At 38.2% G+C, this 12,860-nt stretch overlaps 1 protein-coding gene across 1 annotated transcript in view; it reads right to left on the bottom strand.

The window, feature by feature from the left end:
• GATM (glycine amidinotransferase) overlaps window positions 1-12,860 on the bottom strand; it is a 587,158-nt gene that overhangs the window by 243,736 nt on the left and 330,562 nt on the right. The window contains exon 4 of the mRNA XM_044077207.1: window positions 7,258-7,448. Coding sequence (XP_043933142.1) covers window positions 7,258-7,448 — 191 coding nt within the window. The remainder of the gene's footprint in view (window positions 1-7,257; window positions 7,449-12,860) is intronic.

Here is a 12,860-nt window from a genome sequence, read left to right as displayed (position 1 = left end):
TTTCACTGTAATGATATAATGTCAATGTGGAGGTTTTCTCCCCAGGCCTCCACTGAAAACGGGATAATATCGTACTCAGACTTTCCTGATAAACAAATACCAGATAAATAAATAAATAAATAATTTTGAAAATGAACTCAATTTGTGTATTGTTAACTTGTACTTACAAATATGTTGTTCTCCCTGGGACTCTGCTTATAACGGGGCTTTTTGCTCAGTTTGGCTATGCCTTTAAACAAATGGAAATAAAATAAAAAAAAATCAATAAACAAGGAAACAATTGAATAACTGCTCAGGTCCCTGATGGATCTGGCAGGAACAAAGAGATGAGCTCATTCCTGGGAAGGATGTATCAGTCCTCTTGAAGAAGAGAACAGGATTCAAAAGATGTATGCTGGGAGCAGGCATCAGGCTCAACAAGCAACTGATGGGTTGTAGCCTTCATTGACATTTTGTGTGTGTGAGCATTTTCTCAAGTGTGAAGGCACTGGAAGCCCTGCAGAGACATAATTCACTCATCCCCCTGCCCAGGGAGCGAGTGGGGGTAGTTCTAAATGTCTTTACAACCTGGATGCCACTGAGGACACAGACAACCCTCATGAATGCTTGAATGACAGCCTCATCCAGACACCTCTTGTATAGATTTGGAGGACTCCAGCATGAGGGGAAAGCCAGCTAGGGAAAAATAAATCGGATCACCTTAGCAGAAAATCTGGTCACAAACCAATAAATCAGATATCAGACCTACAGCTATAAGATTGTGTGACTGTTTATCTGGATAGCCCCATTTTACTTCTAGATTTATAGGTGAATACTAGGCTAACTGCCTTGAAGGGGCATTTTAAGCCCAGCCAATAACGCATGGTCAGAATCAAACCCTGTACTTTCTGTCTTTGAGGTAAGGACCTTAACCATTATGCTAACCACACCTCCCCTCATGGGCAGTACATTAGCACAGGGTGTAGCACTGTTTCCTCACAATAGAAAGGCCGCTGTTTCGATTTCTAGCTGCGGTACCCTCTGTGTGGAGTGTGCATGTCCTCCCTGTGTTCATGTGAGTTTCCTCCAGGTGGTTCAAGTTTCCTGCAAAGTAGGTCAGTTGGCCTGTAGGTGTGTGTGTGTGTGTGTGTGTGTGTGTGTGTGTGTGTGTCCAAGAAAACTTTGAAAACCACGACAGTTGAAACAGCCAAATAATCCAAAATACTTTAATACGATGCAAAAACTATCTTTAAACATACAGTAAATTTAATTGTTTAATTTTTTGTTTGTTAACAAGCCTGTAACCCCCACAATGTTTGGTATTCCCAAAGTGCATAGTTGAACCCTTTAAAATTTAGACCAATTGTTGCTGGGGGGGGGGGTAGCATTACAGAACCTCTAGGCAAATTCATTGACATTTCTTTGAAAAAAGCAGTTAGATCTTTGAAATATGTATGTAAGGATTCTTGGGAATTCTTGAAAAGAATTCAAACAGAATTTTATGAGAAGACTAAATATTTAGTGACTATTGACGTTGTTGAACTTTTCCCAAGCATCCCACATTTAGAAGGCTTAGAGTTGTTCAATGAATTTTTAGTTACTTCAGGTGAATTTAGTGCCAATGTTGTTAGATTGATGGTTGAATTTATGGAGCTAATTTTGAACAACAACTACATATTTTTTAATGGTGAATTGTTCAAACAAAAGAAGGGGGTAGCGATGGGTACCCCTTGTGCTTCGGCTTATGCCAATATTGTGTTGCATATGTGGGAAATGAAATATGTATTCACTTCAGCTTGGGCAAAGAAGATAATCCACTACCAGCGTTTTCTGGATGATATTTGTGTATTTTGGAATGGTACTTCACAAGAGTTTGAGGATTTCTTTGTTTACATTAATGAGACAACACGTTTTTTAAGATTTACGCACAGCATTAGTGATAGCACAGTGAACTACTTAGATGTGCTTCTTATGAAGAATCCTGACATAATTTCATTTCATTTCAATCAACAATTTATAGGAAACCTTCCTTTTCAAATTCGTATCTCCACTTTGATAGTGGGCACCCTCTAACACAAAAAAGAGGTATTTTGAAAGGGCAATTAATTAGAGCAGCCAGAATGTGTAGTACTGCAGAGCTGTTCTTGAAAGAAACTCAGTTGCTACAAACGCTGTTCTTGGAAAGGAAATACCCTAAACGTCTATTTGACAAAATTTTAGAAGAAGTAATTAAACAAACAAAAGATAGATATACACCTTTGTTGGGTAAAGGACTAAACTATCCTACGAATTTGAACAATGTGGAGGAAAAGGAAACCCATAACACTTTGGTTCACACTTTCAACAATGATTCAACGAAGTTTAGAGATTTAATTTTAAAGTATTGGCCAGTTTTAAAATCTAATGAGGAAATTAGGAATTTTACTGCTGCACAACCGAATTTTAACACTAGAAACATCAATTTAAAAGGTTTATTTGAGAGGCAAGATATAATGAATTCCCTTTCTCACAAGTCTAAAGTAGGTACTTACAAATGTGGGGCTTGCAAACAATGCCCATACATTTACAATGAAGGCAACTATTATATTGCAGCTAGAAATTTTAAAATAACTCCCACAAATTACTATAATTGCTCTACAAAAGGCTTAGTTTATCTGGGGTTCTGTACAGGTTGTTCTGGATTCTACGTCGGGAAGACGGAAAGAACACTTCGTAAAAGGATTTATGAACACTTATATGAAATTAATAACAAGAAGGAATCAAATGCATTTTACAAGCACTCCTTAATGTGTTCTGCGATGTCCTTAAAATTTTTGGTGTTAGAGCAGGTGTTACAGAACCCTAGGGGTGGGGAATGGGAAGCATCATTAGAATATAAAGAACTTTTATGGCAGATTAAGCTAAATGCGACAAAAACCCCAGGAATGAATGACACTATTAGTATTAAAAGTGTTTTAAAGATTAGACAGGCAAGGCTATGATTACAACTAGGATTAATTTTGATAATTAAATTTAATATTTAAATTTTAATATTTATAATTTATTAACAAAGTATTTCATAAATTAATTTCTGTAACATAAGACAGAACCCACAAAATAATTACATTAATGTATGGGGTAGTAAGTTTGTGTTCAACCTTTTGTTGTACAGACACATGTACAGTTTTAGGTGCATTACATGGAACTTAATTTTTATTAATTGTTGAGGTTGGCAGCCTATTTTAATTGATAGGGGTAGTGTTTTAATAAGGTTTTAAGCATACAATGATTTAAATATAATGCTTTTCAAGCACGTTTTCTACGATGTTTTTTACACAGTATTTATTCATTTTCAGAATTATTGATTATTCTTTTTTCACTTGTGAGTTGCTTAATAATAATAGTAGGCACTTGTTGCCTCACGCATAATGAAATTTTATTTTGAAACGTTTGTTTCTACCAACATAACAAATTGAGTTTGATAAGATGGGGTAAATTAAATCATTACTTTTAGAAAATATGTTAATCAATTTTTAAAAATTTCTTAATAAATTTTAAATAATTATTAAGTAGTCTTTGAAGCAGAATGATAATGTATTATATGAGTGTGATTTTTTGAATAGTAACTTGGTTATATTTTTTGAATAGTAATTTGGTTAATTTATGTATTTTCCAAACAGTATACAATGCACTTTGCACTTTAAAAGGCAATTAATGAGTTAATTTTGTTCAAGCTAATTTTGTTCAAGCTAATTATGCTTGTTAATTGACTGCAGTATATAAGTTTATGCACATCCTTTAGGTAATTTGTCTTGAAAAAGCCTGATATTAATCAGGCGAAAGCTCTTGTTTTACTGTATGTTTAAAAAGAGTTTTCGCATCGTGTGTGTGTGTGTTCCAGAAGAAAGGCCTGTCAAACTACTTCCATTTTATCTCTTAAATAATGAACTAGTTGAATGGCTTTGAAACATGAATAAATTTCATTTAGTAGTAATATTCATTTTCAAAGAGATCCCATATGACATAAAGCTGGTTATAGGCAATTGCTGGTACAATTCTCTAAATTAAAGCTAAACTAAATGCAACCCACTGATCAAATCCAATATTTAGAAGATATTCTCTAACACTTCAAAACCAAATCAATATGAGCTACAAAGCGAACGACAGCTAGAAGTACAGCTATGTAGGGATTTGAGAGCCCCTGCATTGTCCTATTTAATATTTAAGCTCAAATTCAGGCTTACAATAGTCAAACTATACCAGATGGTACAAATTCAAACCATGAAGCATGCAGTACAGTAATAACATAAATAAGCAGCGGTACACGGTAACCATTTGAAATGTCTGGGCCTGCTAGAGTGAGCCCCAAAACATAGGCATATACTAAGTCTGAGATATCATTTCTCAGAATATTCCCTTTTCTCTGAGGTATGGTGATCTCGGAGTTGATATATGTAAGTTCACGGGGTGTGAGGTGCTGGGTGGGCCCCTCTGCAAAAAGAAGTTTTAACGGGAAGAGAGATTTCTATGGGTGTGCATCAAGGTTCAGCTCTGAGACCACCGTTGTGTGTACTGATGACTACAATATTAAACATGTCAGACGGGACAGATCAACAAAATTGCTGTATGAAGTCAATGTGGCATTACAGGCTGACTGTGAGCAAGAACTTTAGCAAATAATAGGGGACTAGAATGGAAAATTGAAGGAGCATGGGATGAAACTGAGTACAGATAATACCCTTGTAATGTCAGCAAATGGGGGTGATCAGAAGAAACTGAGAATTGAGATAGAAGAGAAAAGAGTGGAACAGGTTAACAGCTTCAATTATCTGGGAGGGGTGGTTGAGGAAAAGGGAAGTCTGAATGAGGAGGTCAAAGCTAGAATCAGAGGGACTGCAGCCCATTGGCATAGAGTGTCAGGTATAGTGTATAACAGAAGAATGCCAAAGAAGCTGAAACGTAAGGTGCACAAAACAGTGGTACAACCAGTATAGAAACCTGGGCAGTATAGGCAGAGCAGATGAGGAACCTAGAGGTGATGAAAATGATGTGCTTCAGATGGGTGGTAGGATGCACACTGACCGACAGATGAAGACACAAAGACATAAGAGCAGAAGCCAAAGTAGCTTGAATTGCAGAAAAGATCTAAGAGAACAGATTACAGTGGTTTGGACATGTGCAGAAAAGCAAAAGACAATCTGCTGAAGATTCGGGACAGACAGGAAGAAGGTAAGAGGGATTGAGGGCATCCAGCAAAGAGGTATATGGATTATGTAAGAGAAGGTCTGTGATAGTTAAGCATGAGTGTAGAAGAAGGCAGGATTGTGGCATTGAATCGAGAGAGATGGTGAAAGTTAATACGAAAACCCTGACCCCATGTAGAAAATGAGAAGATGATGATGGTGATGATGGTGATGATGATGATGGTGATGGTGGTGGTAGCATGTGTACTGTGAGACAGATGAGGAAATGAGGACATAAGAGTAGATACAGAAGTTGCTTCAACTACAGAAAAAGTTAAACAGAACAGATTACAGTGGCTCAGCCACATGTGTAGAAAAGTAGACAATCTTGTGAAGAAGAATTGGGACAGGTGGGAAGAAAGCAAGAGGTAACAAGGACACAACAAGGACATCCAGCAAAGAAGTGGATGGATTGTGTGTGAGAAGACCTATGGCAGTCAGGCATGAGCGTCGAAGAAGGTAGGAGATTGGCACTGAATAGAGAGACATGGTAACAATCAATACCACACCCCAAGCCCTGTAGAAAAATGTGAAAAAGGGGGTTGATGATGATGATGATGATGATGATGTTGATGATGATGCTGATGCTTGGCTCTGTTGTCTTCCAGGAGCCATGTCTGACAGGGTATATGATACTGCAGAGAAGGCATAGTAGACTTTAAGACAAGACAGTGCAGTTATCAGCTGCCTGGGAGCAGGGACTTAGAAAAACACTGATGGCTGCACCATTGCTTCAATGATCAGTTGTCATACTAAGGGAAATATCATCTGGGGATAGTGAAAGGACTGACTGATCACAGGAGGGTGATGGCTGGCGGGCAGCATGTACAAAAAGTACACAAAGTTACCAATGTAGTAGAACCTGATGAGCAAAAGAGCATATCCCAAATGACTCATTCTACATTCGCAAACATTCCTACAGTCCATGGTAGGCAGAGTAGATAGTATGAGTGGGACAGTAAGGCACTAGCAGCTGTGTTTTAGGTGAACCATGTGATGTTGGGTATGACACGTCAGGCCAAGAACTTTGTAGGCAATATTTGAGTGAACGGCAGGCAGTGAAACTTCTAAGGAATTGGTGTAATAAGTCGGTAACAAGATGTTGCCTGAGTAATCAGGCAGCAGAGTTTTACACAAGCTGTAGGTGGCTGTGATCAACTTCATGGTATGGATGCCCCAGGTAAAGATAGCTGCACTACTCAAGGTGCAATGAAACCAAAGTGTGTATAACCACAGTCAGGTTATCAAGTAGTAAATGATGCTTGAGCAGGACAATGCTTGTCAGATGAATTGTTGACAATTTTATTACAGTTGTCACATGGCTCATTACTAGATTACTCACAGTGGACATGATTTCAAGTGTATCTTCCCTATAAAGGATACAAGGGTTGTAGGGTAAGAGATTCTAGTCATTGGGAATGGAGTATAAGCTGAGGAAGCCACTTTAGATATATATTGAGTCTGTGCCACTTACTGGGTATCCATTGAGTCTACAAGAGATTCCTCAGGGAAGAAAAGCTAGGGCTACATGCCTTTAACAAAGGAGTGATATTACAGTCTTTTTCCTTTAAGGTCCTCAGGTATATGGTAACAAGAACAACACATAAACAGAATCTGGTGCTCCTCCAAAGTCCAGGCAGTACAGTAACAAGGAATTAACACATGTACCAACCCTCTTAAGAGCATCCAGACAGGTAGGGGTGAACTGCTTCAAGACGGAGTAAGTCATTCCAGAAGGATTCCATTATCTAGTATGCCAAAAGGTGCTATGAGGTCAATGAATATCAAAACCAAATGCAACTGTTGATCCTGTGGCATGATTAGATGACTGAAAACCCTGTATAATCTTGTAAAAGGCATTATGCCATTTTTAGGGAATAGCAGGAGACATTTTAACTTTAGACAGGTCACCATGTGTAAATGGAAATTACAGGATAAAAATCAAAATCTGCAAATTGTAGCTTAATAGTTGGTTATAACTTAACATGTTTTTGCTGTATTGTCAGCCTATTTATTTAATTATAAGTTACAAGTTACTGCATGTCTCCTTTCTTACCTGGTCATATAGCTCATCTGCCATTGTAGGTTTTGGTGCAGTTGTCCACTTTGCACCTTGGTGAAAATACTCTTTAATCAGTGGTCTGTATGCTCTGTATTCAAAGAAACGGGCTCGCCAAGCCATGGGAGCTTCAATGATTTCATTTCCAACAACAAGCAAGATATCCCGGGGCATGGCTGCATACATACCTGGAAATGAAAGAAAATTGAATGTGTTAGTGAACTACGTTTATACATGAAGTGTTATATGTTTTAAGAAAGAAGCCAGTTTAGATGGAGGAAGTCACGAGTCACAAAAAAATGCATGCCTGGCCAACTGCAGTATTGTATCCCAGCTGTGACAATAAAATGTAGTACAACATTTCTGATCTCTCAGCATATGTACTTGGTAAGCTGTGAACTCCAGTTATTACCCTGCATTAAAATACCTTATGAAATAATAAGAAAAGTATCTTAGCAATACTTGCCTAAGTAACAATTGTCAGTTTCTCTGCAAACCAGTTACACACTTCACTGACAATCAGTTGTAGCTGGGGAGCAGCCAGTAATAAGTAAGGAATTCAAATGGTTCCCTCACAAAAGTAGGCACTTAGAAAGGTAAACACCAAACAAGTGAATTATAAAATTACGAAAGGGACGTCTATTAAGGGCAATGAAAGACAAGACCTATAATCGAGAGGGCAAGCTCCCTGACCATAGGATAAATAACACATAATTGTCTACCCTCATCAAACACAACATTCCAGACCCATCTTACATTATATACTATCAGATATACACTGACATTTAAAACAGTTCACTCGCATCATGCAACCCAAAATCTCTCCTTCATTGTCTGCCATTCTTATACTATTTGGTCTTTTCATATGCTGCTACAGGCCATCAATGGGGAGTTCACACCTATATGACCCTTCCTCACTTCACCCTCCCATTAAACTGACTGAGCTGGGGGATATGTTCCCATTTTCTCCCATCATACTGCTCCATTCATTCACATCCTATGATGACAGCCAGAACCCCCACCTCAAGGTTCCCTGAACACACTTCTGTTATCTTCCCCAGTACCAACCCACCATCTTCAGCTGTCTGTTAACACTTTGGCCCATTCTTTCTTTTTATGTCACCTTTTTTATCCATCCACAAAATTCTTTTTCTATAGGTACATGTCCAAAGATTTAGAGTACTGAGCACCCTTCCACTCTTCACCACCACTGCATCAATCTGTGTCTCCATCCTTAGAGATCTATTCCAACAGAGCAAATATATTTTGTTATCTTATTGGGTCAACATCTAATACTTAACACACATACTGGACACATAACTCATAGGTTCACAGGTGGTTACCTGACTATCATCCTAAGAGCCATTTTGACCCTAGCCAGGTTTACCACAAATTTATCAAAATATTGCTGACATGAGTCAATACTCCAAGGAAACATTTACAGGCTGCTCCTGTCCATTAGGGATGTAGGTGTCAAAGCAGATGTAAATTTGTGATTTCCCATCCATTGGGTCCAAGTTATAGTTGAATATAGTTAGGGATGAGCTTTGCTTCACATGAGAAGTCTGTTCCAGAGAAGGGGTAATCTTTGAAACACATACCTGTCCCTCCAACATGTCCCATTTATGTCAAGAATGAGGTTTAGCTCCTTATACCGGATATTTCTGATGCTATTTGTTTTGTGGATATACAAAAAATCCATTAGTGTGTGATCAGAAGATACTTTGTAGGCTAGGCATAGGTCACTGTGTAGCAGTCTGTAGGAAAAAAAGCACAGGGATAAGGCTTTAAGGGTTTAAGGATATGGCATGGGGTTATGATAATTTGGACTTGGAGAAGCTCAAGTGTGTCATACTACTTGACTAGACTTGGGGTGTGTTTGTGCTTGATGTAAATTGAGACACCTCCACCTTTAGACCCTACCCAGAGCCAGATCCAGCACTAGGCAACATAAATACTTAACACCTTTAAGGAGGACCATGCATGCATTGCACATATGCACACCTGCACATCAATGCAGTTGTAAACACATTCTACACTTGCGCATGGAATTTAAACTAGCCGTTCTTTTGAGATAGAAGGTGTGCATGTGTATACATGTATGTGTGTACGTATGTGTTAATGCATATACTGTAATTTAAACTAGCGGTTCCATTTGTTTCTGTATGAGAGAGAAATTATGTGTACATATGTATGTGTATTTGAGTGTATGTAATTTAAACTAGCCATTCTGTTTCTGTATGAGAGAGAGAAAGTGTGTGTGTGTGTGTGTGTGCGTGTGTTTAACATACCTCTCAACGGTCCAGATTTAGCCTCATAGTTTTGGTTTGTTTTTTGTAAATGTGTGGTTTTCTGGCAAATCACTGAGGATTGAAGTCACTAAATAAATGACATATATATGAGTTTCAGACTTCATATCCTGCAGAAAATGCATGCTAAATCCTGTTATTCTAGCAACTTTCTAAGTTAAAAAGAGCAATATTTAACATCTATCTCTATTTTGTATGCCTACCTCACAACCTGTCCAGATTTTTGCAGAACGTCCAGATTTTTGCCTCACATTTTTGACTTAATCCTCACAAAATCTGTGGTTTTCTGGCAAATCACTGAGGATTCAAATAACTAAATAATGTTATACATTTGAGTTTCAGACTTCATTTCTTCAGAAAATGCATGCTAAGATAATTGTTGTTATTCTAGCAACTTTCGAAGTCTATAAGAGCAATACTGAAAATCTGTCTCTATTTTTGGGCCTTTGTCCCCTCATTATTTTAGGCTTTGTCCAGATTTCTTGTGCTAAGAGTTTGAGAGGTATGGTAAGTAATATCCAGGGTGTGGTTAAGGTTAGTCAATTAACTCAGTCAGGCTTGACCCTGTAACTTGGGTAACAGCAGACAAGAGCCTGAATCTTTTACACCAATTACCAGACTACTGCAGGAATCATGAGCTTCAGTGGAGACAACAGCCTGAATCCTCTACACCAGCTACCAGACTGCTGATGGATTGTGAGTTTGAGTTTCAGTACATTTTCAAGGGATTATGAGTTTCAGCACTTTTATATGGAATTGTGAGTTTCAAGGGAAGAGAAGTTTACTGTTGCTCATACTAAGTCTGTTTTCAATGTGCAACTGTTTTGTTTAGCAAATGGCAGTCACTATTTGTGCTGTAGAATTTGAAAGCAGTGTTAGCATAATTGTCTTGGTGCAGAAGTCTGTGGATTCTACTCCCACACTATGTAGATGGAGCACTGATTTTGCAGTGCCCTTTCCATTGCTGATTATTTAGTACATTTTAAATGGGGGATAGGGGTTCTGCACTCCTGAGTGTGTCCTCCTTTGTATGAGATGTCCACACACACACACACACACACACACACACCTCACTCTGCTCAAACACAGATGACACCTTTAATCTAGTAAGTCCTGTATTCTCCAAAAATAATTTCTCAGAGTTGCTCCTGCCTCTTGCTGTTCACTTTCTCAAGAAATTAGGGACTTCAAAAAAATTCAAAAAAGCATTTGCCAAGCATTTTAGTGAAGTTTGCATGTGTACATGTCTTGATATAGGTCAACAGTCACAGGGCAGCATATAAGTAATTTACTTGTATTTTCCTATGCATATATTATCCGTATATAACTTTCTTTTACATATATTTCTTCATATTGTTATAATTGAAATATGTAAAGTTGTAAATTTTCTTGTTTTGTGGAAATTATGCTGTTACTGCTAGATTGGCTCACCCTGGAAATTACTGCATTTTATTTTATTTGTATTTATTTACTGGGGTGGAGCACTGATCTCTATGGACCTTTTTCAGACTAAGCCCTGGAGCAACATCTGGTTAAGTGGCTTGTGCAGAGTCACACAGTTAGGTAATGGATGCTGAGGGAATCAAACCTTACACCATTGTACCACAGGAAACAGCGTGTTAACAGCTCCTTAATTCTCTAAGCCAACTACCAGAGTTTGATAGTACACCTCTAACAGTTGACCTTGTGGTCAGGGATTTAGGAATACATGTAGATAGTGACTTGGCCTTTGACCATCATCTCTCTACTGTAGTAAGGAAATCATTCTACATTGCATAACTTAAAAGCAAGGGTATGGCATCGAGGTCCAAAGGTGCCATTGTTCCATTGTGTTCTGCCATCTTTAGACCAATTATTGAGTACAATGCCCCTTTGTTTGTACCTGGCCAGGCATATGCAACAACTGGAGCACCAGCAGATGTTCCTCTCAGAAAAGAATACATGGTGTAGACATCTCCTAAACAGGCCACCTGAAACCCATATCCTTATACTTGGTCTCCTACAGACTACTGAGAGACAATCTATACCTGGCCTTCAAATGATCCTCTGATCCAGCCCTTATGGACATTCCACACGTCCAGAAAACAAATGTCAGTAGAAACACCTAATCTAGGGACCAAACCCTCATCTGCAAATATAGTTAAGACGTGCTGAAGGGATATGTATATGTCTTAGAGACTACCTCTTCTCTGGAACAGGCTTCTCATCTATGTGAAGCAGAGTTCCTCCCTGGGCTTATTCAAGTGTGACTTGGATATGTGGATAGGTAATTGTAAGTTTACCCCGGTCTGCCACCTATTACAAACATTATGCTTGAAAATACTCACCCATACCCAAGCTATATCCCCCTAATAAAATGAGAGGGTATAAAAAACCTGTCAAATACATTTGGAAAGCTTTTCCAGGCTTAAAAAAGCCCGTTAGGGTCATTAGCCAAGCAATTACCTTTCAGCTTGTGTTTTAAATAACAAAAGACATGGGGAGAGAACACTAGACACCCAGGATACTCTTCATATCATGCTATAAAGGCACTAAAATGGATTAAAACCCTCTACCATCCATACCTCTCATCCTCTTAGATCAAGGAATCTGGGCAAAGCCATAAATGAGAGTGGCACAAAGGCCCCAAATAGGGACAATTTTAAATATTGCTCTTAAAAAATTAGAAAGTTGATAGAATAACATGTTTTGCATTAGCATGAGTTTTCTTAGGGGTATGAAGTCTGAAACTCAAATGTCTGTCATTATTTTCTAACTTAAATCTTGAATGATCTACCACTAATTTGCCAGTAAACCACAATTTTATGAAAACCAGATAAAAAATATGAAGCAAGAATCTGGACATTCTGCAAAAATCTGTACAATTGAGAGGTATGCCACCATCCCATCTTAAAAAAGATAATATTAGTCCTCTGCATCGCCAGTAGGCAACAGGGAGACTTGAAAAATATTAGAAATAGTGTTTAACGCCCCCCCCCCCACCAAAAAAAAGAGAAAACAGATTTGAACATTACACCCTTAACACAGGGAGCAGGAGCATTAACCCACTATGCTAACTAATCCACTAGTGCAACATTTTTTTTCTTGCTAAGAAGCATAAAGCTCTAATGTCTGGCATGATCTAGTGATTGCAACAATAAGTGAATCATGAGGGACAGTTGGGAAAAGTTTCAGTACAAAGCCAGGAGGTACATTAGACGACACCAGGAACATTAGTTAAACTATTACTGGGACTCATTTAAAAAGTTAATAGAGCAACAGGTTAACCATTACCATGATGGTTCTGAACAA

Source organism: Protopterus annectens, chromosome 7.part0, assembly GCF_019279795.1.
Source record: "Protopterus annectens isolate FY-2018-M chromosome 7.part0, PAN1.0, whole genome shotgun sequence".
NCBI lineage: Eukaryota > Metazoa > Chordata > Ceratodontiformes > Protopteridae > Protopterus > Protopterus annectens.
This window is presented reverse-complemented; position numbering and strand designations above follow the sequence as displayed.